The sequence below is a fragment of the Gekko japonicus genome, unplaced genomic scaffold (genome assembly GCF_001447785.1).
Source record: "Gekko japonicus isolate JY-2015 unplaced genomic scaffold, Gekko_japonicus_V1.1 scaffold743, whole genome shotgun sequence".
Lineage (NCBI taxonomy): Eukaryota > Metazoa > Chordata > Lepidosauria > Squamata > Gekkonidae > Gekko > Gekko japonicus.
In genome coordinates, this window is record NW_015167560.1 from 327,922 (window position 1) to 339,181 (window position 11,260).

Here is an 11,260-nt window from a genome sequence, read left to right on the forward strand (position 1 = left end):
CAACAACGCATAATATGTTTGCTGCTGCTACCAAAAGCTTTGTTAAGCAGGTTGGTGATGGAGGTCGACTAATTCCTGTTCGTAGCCTCAGCGAAGCTGATAAGTATCAGCCCCTCAGTGTTGTTATCAAGAAGAAAAGCTGTCTCATTTGCAAAAGATCCAAATTTATTTCGACACCGTTCAGCCTCAAAGACATTCTTCAAGGAGACAAAGAAATTTCAGCTGGTAAGGGTTTTGCTTTGCTTTGAACTTCTTACTTGCCTATAAAAAAGGAATGTTCAGATTTTCAAAGGTATAACTGAGTGGAATAAATTCAAAACAACAGTGTCTGATTATGTAAAAGATATATCGCCTGGGCTGTTATAGAGAAACAGAAATAAAATACCACTTTATAAACAAGCATAATTTTAAAGAACTCTGTTTTTAAAAATGTAGCAAAAGATTGAAGACTGAAAATAAATGTTAGGAATTCAAAGGGACAATACTTTTGTGATTTTAAAATAAAAAATAGGCTCATTGTGCTGTGTAGTTTTATTATCAAAATAAATAGCATTTAAATGTGTTAGCATTTCATTCATGGGCTTATTTCCTAGTAGGTGTGCTCAGGACCTTTCATTCGTGTGTTTACTTTCTAGGAGTGCTTAGGACTGTACAACCACAGCCTTAGTTTTCCATAGCACATCATAATTTTCCTTCAAATATCTATGAAACACTCATGTTCAAACCACTTACACAACTGTCCATATCTTCCAATTTATTATTCATTGTATAAAACTCCAAACATCGGACTTTCCTTTCACCATCAGACACATCCACAACTGAGCGTCCTTTCGGCTTTGGCCCAGCCGCTTCACTCTTTCTGGGGTTACTTGTACTTGCCCTCTGCTCTTCCTCAGTAGCATATTGGACACCTTCCGACCTGAGGGGCTCATCTTCTGGCGTCAGTCCTCGCCTACTAGTAGATGCAGTCCTGTCTCATCATGCACACACATCCACAAAAAACCCAAACACCCCACCAATAAACCCCAAAACTAAGGCTGATACTGGATCATTAGACTAAATATATCCTTTAGTGTTTCTTTCCAAAATTATTTTATCTTCACTTATTAGATTCTTAGACAGAAGTTAAATTATTGCATTGTACCTAAAAGGATATGATTTTAGGCTAGCCGTTGTTTGTTTGTTTTTAGGAAGGCAGCTCAGGTGCTTGCAGTTTTTGTTATCAACCATCAGAAGTCCCTCTGTTGTAATAAGTAACAACATTTGCTAATATAATATTATTTGAATAGGAAGAAGTAATGGAGTACATATATAATTACCTTTATCTGTCCTTGAAAGAACAGATTTACTTTATTTTCTACATTTTAGGAAAAGAGGCATGCTAGTAGAAAGTGACATAAATTCTTTCTGGGATATTTGAGTAAGGGTCATTTAGCCTGAAGTTTACAGAAGATCCAGACATTGGTTTTCAACTGTACACTTCTTATTGCCTCTTTGTTTCTGTTCTGCTCAATTCGATCCAACTTTCCTCAGTTTTTTATTTGTAATTTGAGATTTCTCAGAAAGGGGTATTGCCAATGAAAACTAGTAACATACAGTACGCAAGCAAGTGAAAGGTGAATACCTTCCATTTATGAAGCTTTCTGTCCTTGGAAATTTGCCAGTGCCCATGCCAGATGGCTTGTGCTTCCTACAGAAATATCTAAGATGTGTTTTGTTTCACTTGGCTGGGGATGGGAGTAATTAGGATTAAGATAGAAGAAAGGTGGGATTGTTAATGATGCTTTAATACGATGTGGTTTTATTCTGTGTGCTGAACATTTTATGTACACCGAATAAAATAATTGCCATGTAACAATATTTTTTTTAAATATCATTTGTTGGATTAATTTTTTTAATGAAAGCTTTTCGTACTTCAGTAAACAGCCTCTTTCTCACAGGTATTTCATCCTACCAGTTACTGAATTATGAAGACAAATCAGATGTAACACTCAATGGTAGACGAGGAAATCACATCAGAAATTCTGTTGGGGTCAGTGTTGCCGGATCAGATTCCCTTGCAGTGAAAGCTTCATTTGGTATTGTAACTAAACACGAGGTTGAGGTACCAACATTACTCAGAGAACTTACTAGTAGGTTGGTATTATTTTCACTGTTTTACTATTACAGTTATTTTCTAGCTCCATTTCACAAATGAATATTGATATCCTATATGCATATTTCACTAATGCAGCATTATAAGTTTTTAAATATCTTGTGAGAATACTGCAGGACTATAAGGACTATTTTCCTATTTATTTTAGAAAAATTAACTTTGATCACTGCCTTGTTCGTCAGTCACAAGAAAGTAAGAAGACAGTTCTTTGTGTGGTCTCGGAAAACATTAGAACAACACGGCAGTGTTCACTATCGGTGCATGCTGGTATGAGAGGTGACACAATGAGGGTGAGCATGTTTGCTGATGTTCCTGATGCATATTGATGCCAGACACAAGCAGAGTTAGAATCTTTCAAATATGTTCACTTCAGTGGACTTAGAAGAGTGTGACACTGCTTCAGTTAGTGTGGTTAGCGAGCATCGATAAACCTGTGCTGCTTTGTTGCCCATGTGCATAAGAGTTGGGGATCATTTAAGATGAAGAGATTTATAAAAGAAACAGAAACAATTGCTCAGATAAATTAATTCTAATGCCCTAGCCATGTTCTCCTTTTGGAAATGATTTGTGAAAGTGAAGAATAAATACTCAGTAGCATATTCATGAAGTGCTAAAAAGTTTAAGCTTATTGTCTTGGTTTTGAACTTGGGATAGATAATTGCTGCAATACTGGAAAGCAAGACATGGACATTTTCTGCTGGATCAGCTTAAGTACAGACCAACTTGCTTATACAGAACTTTGCTCTAGAATAGTATGTAGAGAAATGATCTAGCTAGCAAGCTTCTTAACTCAAAAGTTTAGTCTGAGTCTGCGGGTAAAGATGACCATGTAAATGGTTCCAGGAGTTATATGCCCTCTGACAACATACACCTGTGATTGAATGCCCTGCGTAGCAGGCTTATAGTCCCCGGGGGGGGGGGGAGGAATGGTGGACCAAACACCTTTCTCCTGAATAATAAGTAGAGACAGCATATGTGTGCATTTTGATTTACACCCATAAAGCTGCCTCTTCCCTGGAGATTAAGGGGGGAATCTTGTAAGTGTCAGAGTATTGTACTCACAGGGAATTGTGGATCAGGATAGTCACTTCTGCTGACTTGCATCTCAGTTTTCAAGGCCATTTTTAGTAGCAGATTTCCTATTTTAGACAGTGGAAACATTTGATACAGTATGGACAGCAGCAATAGTGATGAGGAAGATAGTTTTCAGCTTGCTGGAAATCTGAAGATAGTTATTGAAGCGAGTTTCAGCAAATACTTAGCCTAATGTCCTTTTATTTTTTTAAGTTTTGATTTGAAAGATTGGTTGCATTCTTTGTTTTAAAAACAGTTTCTGTTTTTCTGTTTTTCTTTTAAAAACAGTTTCATATTATTGATGAACATAATTTCAAAGGACGTGACAAAGCTATTGTCTTTCCTGCACATACAACTATTGCATTTAGTGTATTTGAAATTTACATTCATCTGGATGGTAATTTTGGTAAGTAATCTGCTTATTCTGCATTCACAAATTGCTACTGTTTTAAAAGGCGATGTATTAAAACAACTAATAGCACAATCCTCTGTAGTTACAAGGAGCTGCGGTGGCTCAAGTGGTTAAGACGCTGAACTGCAGGCTGTGGAAGGTCAGTAGTTCAGCAGTTCAAGACCCGGGTTGCCGCATGACGGAGTGAGCTCCTGTCTCTAGTTCCAGCTCCTGCCAACCTAGCAGTTCGAAAGCAAGAAATTGCAAGTAGATAAAAAGGTACCACTTTGGTGGGAAGGTAACAGTGTTCCGTGCGCCTTGGTGTTCAGTCATGCCGGCCACATGACCACGGACAGCGCTGGCTCTTCGGCTTTGAAACGGAGATGAGCACCGCAACCCTAGAGTCGGATTCGACTGGCTTTCGAGCAAGGGAACCTTTACCTTTACCTGTAGTTACACCGTTCTAACTCCATTGTAACCAATGGGCTTATCATGGTGTAACACTGTATAGGCGTGTATAGCCCGATCGCCTCAGTTCTTGGAAGCTAAACAGGGAAGGAGACCACTCTGCAGAGGAAGGCACTGGCAAACCACTTCTGCCTCTAACTTCTCTTGAAAGCCCCTTGCTGGGGTCGCTATAAGTTGACTGCAACTTGATGGCACTTTACACACACACACACCTGCAGTCTACAGTGATATAATGTAATGTCTTTATATAAAGGAATGATTCTTAATCACATATCAAGGCTTCACTTGCTAATCTTTCAAGTATGTGTCGGTCATGTGCAATAACTTGTGCTAACTTACATTGTAATGACCTGCAGTGTTGACAATTCACTTGTATCAGTTGGCCATGTTGGCATGAAGGTGTGCAATTTTTAGAAAACAAGATGTACAGGTATATCCAGGCCCATAGCCAGAAAATTTTCATTGGGGGGAATGAGTACAGTGGTGCTCAGCCCATCAGTATGTATTTTCTTTATTATTTATTTAGGGTTTTTTAACCAATTTTCTACTTGAGATTCAAGGTGGATTAAATGGTATAAAAATGTAATGGAATAGCATGAGAGTTCTAACTTTCTCTCTCTCACACACACACTTCCTCTCCTCACACACACACTTCCTTTTAAAATCAGGACTCTTCAGCCCTGCTAAGTACTAATTCTGTTCTAGCCAATTGCATAGAGAATTCACATCTGGAAGATTTCTGATAGATCCACACGTTTTTACCTCAACTCCTTCCCTTTTTTACATAGAGAATTTACACTTGAAAGACTCGTGAAAGATTTCACACCAAGCCCTAGTGTTGATTGGAGGGGCATGACAAATGATTGATGGGGCTCAGCCCCCCCTTTTCATCACCATGGCTATAGGCCTAGTAAAGGGGTGGCCAAACTGTGGCTTGGGAGACAGATGTGGCTCTTCACACATATTGTGCGGCTCCCGGCAGAACGGCTGGGGAAGTGAAAGGGAGGCATGTCTCCAGTCTTCCCTTTCCCAGCCAGTGTTCCCCTCCCTAAGTAGGCTTGAGGTGGGGGGGGGCAAAGAAAGAAAATTTAAATTTTTTCTTTTCATCTTTCTTTCTCTCCCTTCCTCCCTTCCTCCCCATCTATTTGCTTTTTTTGTGTCTCTGTCTCTCTCTCTCTGTCTCTCTCTCTCTCAGAGAAATAAATAAATATTAGCAAACAAATAAATATTGGTTGCAGTCACATGCGTGAGATAACGCAGGGGGAAGCAAGTATTTGCTCCGTTGGAATTTGACCCGCAGTTGCGCGATCACACAGTCCCTGGGAGCTATCGGGGCAGCCTGCCACTGTGTGATCAGACGCAACTGCAGGTGAAATTGGTTGTTTTTTTTGGGCTGCGTGTTTCCAGTGCACTTCAACATGGGATCGATGATTCGCATCTCCGCACTGAGTGCTCCCTATGCAGTGTGCGATGATGCGCAAACCGAACCAGGGGAAAAAACAACGGCATGGAGTTGGGATGGCCCGATCAGACCATCCCAATGCCATGAGAGTGTGCTGGTACGATCACACAGGGGAAAGTCCATTCCTGGCCCATAGCAAATCCGTTTGCTACCGGACTTTCCCTAGTGTTTTTTTACTCCGCTTTTGCGGCGGAGCAAAACGGGTTGCCAATGGGTGTGGGACACTTCCCAGATGTTTGCATCTGATCACGCCCTTAAAATCTGTCTGGCATTCACGCCTATGGCGCAGCTAATTTTGCGTGTGATCGCGCCCTCTATTGGACAAATAAATATAATTATCAATATCTGTTTTACCCCTTTTGTTTTTATTTTTGGCAGTCTTATTTAATGTTAATAAAAAACAAATTTGCATATTTTTTAAAAAAGTGTGTAATATTTGTTTATGACTTGTGGCTCTCAAACATCTGACATTTATTCTATGTGGCTCTTACATTAAGCAAGTTTGGCCACCCTTGGCCTAGTATATCAAATATTGTACCAGCTAGTTAGGTCTGTTTCCTGCTGGAAAATGTTGGTTCAGAACTTGATGTGACAGGATATACATTGATATTTGCTGGTGCAGACATTTCCCCCCCAAAATTGATGCCATAATAGACAGAAGCACCAAACAAGCATGCTTTATTTAGTGTTGTTCAGCTCTTTCGACAAACAAATTCAATGTCTGCTGAGCTAAATATGGCTGCTGCTCTTGGGTTCGATTCTCTGCCGGTATTCCCCAGAAATGCTTCTCGCCATACATGCACTCCTGTAATACTTAGTTTCCTACTGTCATTACACAAATGGCTGCTAGGGTTGCCAATCTCCAAGTGGGGACGGAGTTCTCCCAGGATTATAATAGATATCCGGACTACAGAGATTAGTTCCCCTGGAGAAAATTACAGTTTTGGAAGGTGGACTCCATGGAATTACATCCCTGCCGAGCAACCGTCTTCCCCCCAAATCCACCTTCCTTAGGCTCTATTCCCAAATATCCAGGAATTTCACACCCTAGATTTGGCAATCCATCTGGTTGCCAGTAAAAGAATTTCCTCTTCTTCTCTCCCTCAGAAATAACTAATAATAACAAATGTGGGATATGGCATCAGCACACTGTGAGTTTCCCCACCCATGCAAATGACAGCTAATTACGTGGAACATGGTTAGTGATACTTAATGGTGATGACAAATCATGCATTTTGTAGACATTATCAGAGGTGAGAGGAGTTGGGCTGTACTTGGCAGCAGCCACATTCCTTTTGTAACATCTGAATTCAGTTTTGTAGGTTAATGTTTAGATGAATCAGTTTCACCTTTCCTTTTTCATGCCCTCATTCTCCTTCCTCGTGGTTCTGGCACTTAATGGCTTTGTACACTAATGCTACACAGCACCAAGGCTTTTTTTGGTAGAAAAAGCCCAGCAGGAACTCATTAGCATAATAGGCCACGCCCAACAGCAGAAACTCATTAGCATATTATGCCACACCCCTGACAGAGAAGCTTATTAGCATATTAGGTCACACCCCCACATTACCAGAAGTGTGGTCATCCAGCCACACCCACCTTTTGCTTCTTATTCTTTTTACCTTGTTTGTTATCAAAACCCAGGGCTTTTTTTGTAGCAGGAACCCTTTGCATGTTAGGCCACACACCCCTAATGTAGTCAGTCCTAATGAGTTTCTGCTATTGGGTGTGGCCTATTATGCTAATGAGTTCCTGCTAGGCGTGGCCAACTTGGGAGCCAGCCGGAACTCCGTTCCTGTGCGTTCCTGCCCAAAAATAGCCCTGCACAGCACCACACGATAACTATAATGTATACAGCCATACATGCTTTTGCTCTTCTAAGGGACTACCACTGATCTCCCATGCCTGTTTAACTTCAGCAGTGCAACAAGTATCCTGTACTCCCTAGCCATTCACTAAACTTAGGTGGTGCTCTGCACACCATACCTGGGACAATGGTGGGTTGGATCCAACAAGCTTTTCACTGGAGAAAAATGAAGGAGTTCCTCACTGACTTCCAATAAGTCTATGCTTGAGATCATTGGTACTGTAGTAACAAACCCAGTGGGATGGGAACTGTAATAAGGAAGGGACTAAGTGAAAAAGCTGGTGGGATCCAACACAGCATCCTTTCACCAGTTTGGTGTAGCGGTTAAGAGCACAGACTATAATCTGGGAGAACCGGGTTTGATTCCCCACTTATCCACATGCAGCTGCTGGTGTGACCTTGAGTCAGTCATAAGTTTCTTCAGAGCTGTTCTCTCAAGGGCAGTTCTCCAGAGAGCTCTCTCAGCCCCACCTACATCACAGGGTGTCTGTTGTGGGGAGGGGAAGGGAAAATTCTAAACCACTCTGAGACTCCTTCAGGCAGTGAAGGGCAGGGTATAAATTCAGTCTCCTCCTCCTCTTCTTCTCCTTCCCCCCTCCCATGGCAGGGGTGGACTGGGAAGTTAAAATGGCCTTGGAAAAAGCCAAGCTGAGTGGCCATTGCTATGCTACAAGTCAGTGGTGCAGGGCCATTCAGCTCAGCAGCACCAGCAGTGGGCACTGGCTCACCCATTGCCTCCTCCTGGAACCAGGTGGTAGTGCAGGAGGAGGTTATTAGCATGCTAATACTGATTTATCATTATTATTTTAGTGCCGAAGGGTCTGGGCCAGCTGGTCCTTGAGGATCTCCTCCTGGAACCTGGTGGTAGTACAGGAGGAGGTTATTAGCAAGCTAATGCTGATTTATCATTATTATTTTAGTACTGAAGGGTCTGGGCCAGCTGGTCCTTGAGGAACCGGCAGAGTTGCTGGAGCTTAGCTCTGCTTACTCCTGGCTACCAGTGGCCCTCTAGGCAGTGACCTAGCAGGGGATTTTTCTGTAGGTTAGATGGCCAGTCCATCCCAGATCTGCGGTGCTGTCACGATGCCATGCATTGGCTTGCATTGCAAAATGCCTGGAATCACATCAGATGCTTGGTGTCTGAATGAGCATCACAGTGAATGCATACTATTTGGATGCAGGACTTCTAGTCTGGCAAATGAATCTGTGCTTGGGAGCTTGTATTGGTATTATGCTTGTGTCCTTCCTGCCACAAATAACAAGTTAATGTCACTTGTTTGTTATAATTAACAAAATCCATGCCATGGTTGTATTTATTGTTTTGGAACTGTACTACTTCTTAATATCCCAGTTTAAAATATTATATATACTTTGTTTTTCCCCCAGAACTCTGTGTCACTCCAGAATCAAAAGGAGGATTTGAAAAATGGCCAGCGAGATCATTTTCCTTAATCAGATTAACAAACAATCTGTTTAATCGAAGTACGATGTTTGATATTTATGTGCTTGTCCTACATTTATTTGATTAGTGATTTATTTAACTTTAACTCTTGGTTATAAGGTTAAATGCTAAGAAAACGATCTTTTTGCACTACAGCAATAAGCAGTAGGGCTGTTACTGAGCCTAATTAAAATAATTGCAGACATTTCCAAATATGCATGAAGCATCCATTTTTAATTATAAGTAGCATAACACCGACTTTGCTTAATATAAAAATGTCTCACATTTTAAATTGCTTTAATTGCAGACCCTAACCATATTCATTGTACAGTTGGATTATAATTGGCATATTAGCAAAGCAATTTATGACATATGATAATAATGGGTTGGATCCTAGTGAAAGGGAACCCTAGGATCCAATTTATCATGTTAGTGACATAACATGGCCATATTACAGACTTTTAACTGTTACCTGTCTTTGTAATCCTGAGTGCAAATACTCTATGAGCCAGTATGGTGCACTGTCACAAGGCACTTAGCCTCTAACCTGTATTTCTTGTATTATACAAGAGTTTGGTTTCTCGCCATTGGATGACTCTAAGGATGAAAATATTAAAGGGCATTAATGCTGAACTTTTATTAGTACTACTAACCATCACAAATGCAGTGTGTGACTGATACAGAAGAACCAGATAGTTTCTTTTGTGAACATCACACATTTTCAAGTTAGTGCAAAATGTGACCAAGCTCTAACCGAGGTTCACAGCCTCACTGTACAGTAAGAATACAACTCTCCATGCTTTCTTGAAATGCAGATTCTGACAGCAATATTAGCAACTAGTGTGTCCTAATAATTCTGAATGAAGTACTACAAACTTAATTTGTTAAATCCTTGAACGGCAGACACCTGTAGGAGGGAAGAAGGGAGAAATTTGGAATGGTTATTTCCAGGGCTATTTTTGGGCAGGAACGCACAGGAATGGAGTTCCGGCTGGCTCCCAAGTTGGCCACGCCCAGCAGGAACTCATTAGCATAGTAGTCCACACCCAACAGCAGAAACGCATTAGGATTGGCTACATTAGGGGTGTGTGGCCTAACATGCAAAGAAGTTCCTGCTACAAAAAAGCCCTGGGTTTTGACAACAAACAAGGTAAAGAGAATAACAAGCAAAAGGTGGGTGTGGCTGGATAACCACACTAATGGTAACATGGGGGTGCGTCCTAATGTGCTAATGAGCTGTGCTGTCAGGGGTGTGGCCCAATATGCTAATGAGTTCCTGCTGTTGGGTGTGGCCTATTGTGCTAATGAGTTCCTGCTGGGTTTTTTCTACGAAAAGAGCCCTGGTTATTTCATTCTGGCTTTAACCAAAAATGTTTTTTAATTGTTAATGTAAACCACCTTGAACCATGAGGAAAGGCAGGGTAGAGTCCTTTTAATAAAAATAATAAATAAATCCTAAAGATTACTGTAGAGTCAGAATTGTGGGAGCAGTTCATACTTCTTTCAGTGCTTAAAATACATTAGAAGTTAGCAATCTCTATTTGTTTTTGGGTTTTTTTGTTTGCAGATAAAGGGGTAATGGACATCATTGCTCACCCAGATAATTATTTAGACGACCTTTTTGCAGACTACTATGAAAAAGCTGCAAGCATGACTGACATCTCCACAAACTATCTCCGAGAAGGGGCTCACGTACGAGTTAATTTACTCAATAGCAACATCCCCAAAGGTCCCTGTTCTTTGTGCGGAATGGGGCGTTCTAAAAGGGAAACAGTCTACGGTTGCCTCGAGTGTTCTTCCAATGGACAAAAGTTTGTACGACTGCATGCTGTGCCTTGTTTTGACCTATGGCACAAAAGAATAAAGTAAGATTTTATTTTAAACGCCTTAGAGGTGACTGTGCCACAGACTTCCTAGTGAGTTCTAGCAGTATAAAACATGGAGCCACAAATCATTTTATCTCCTTTTGGGTTTTTAAAGCAATACTTTCTCATTAAGATAAACACCGATTCAGAAACAACTTCACAGGGCCATTTTTCCCAAATATGTTCTGTTCCAGTTTGGTGTCGTGGTTAAGTGTGCGGACTCTAATCTGGGAGAACCGGGTTTGATTCCCCACTCCTCCACTTGCACCTGCTGATTTTTCCCAAATATGTTCTGTTCCAGTTTGGTGCCGTGGTTGTGTGCGGACTCTAATCTGGGAGAACCGGGTTTGATTCCCCACTCCTCCACTTGCACCTGCTGATGTGACCTTGGGTCAGTCACAAGCTCTGGCACAGCTGTCCTTGAAAAAGAGCAGTTTGTGTCAGAGTTCTCTCAGCCCCACCCACCTCACAGGGTGTCTGTTGTGGGGAGGGGAAGGGAAAGGAGTTTGTAAGCCGCTCTGAGACTCCAAGTGAAGG

At 41.3% G+C, this 11,260-nt stretch overlaps 1 protein-coding gene across 1 annotated transcript; it reads left to right on the forward strand.

Moving 5' to 3' along the window:
* Nucleotides 1-14: 14 nt before the first annotated feature.
* DFNB59 (deafness, autosomal recessive 59) lies at nucleotides 15-10,905 on the forward strand. Its single transcript, XM_015413756.1, has 6 exons — nucleotides 15-225; nucleotides 1,941-2,136; nucleotides 2,304-2,445; nucleotides 3,518-3,635; nucleotides 8,804-8,899; nucleotides 10,426-10,905. Exons 1-6 carry the CDS (start codon nucleotides 15-17, stop codon nucleotides 10,725-10,727), a joined length of 1,065 nt encoding a protein of 354 aa, XP_015269242.1. The 3' UTR covers nucleotides 10,728-10,905.
* The last annotated feature ends 355 nt before the right edge of the window (nucleotides 10,906-11,260 follow it).

Excerpts from the sequence above, each read along its gene's own strand:
- DFNB59 (XM_015413756.1), top strand. The coding sequence starts at position 15 with ATGTTTGCTGCTGCTACCAAAAGCTTTGTTAAGCAGGTTGGTGATGGA. Across the intron at positions 226-1,940 it reads AGACAAAGAAATTTCAGCTG|GTATTTCATCCTACCAGTTA; the intron begins GTAAGGGTTTTG and ends TCTTTCTCACAG. Across the intron at positions 3,636-8,803 it reads TCATCTGGATGGTAATTTTG|AACTCTGTGTCACTCCAGAA; the intron begins GTAAGTAATCTG and ends TTTTTCCCCCAG.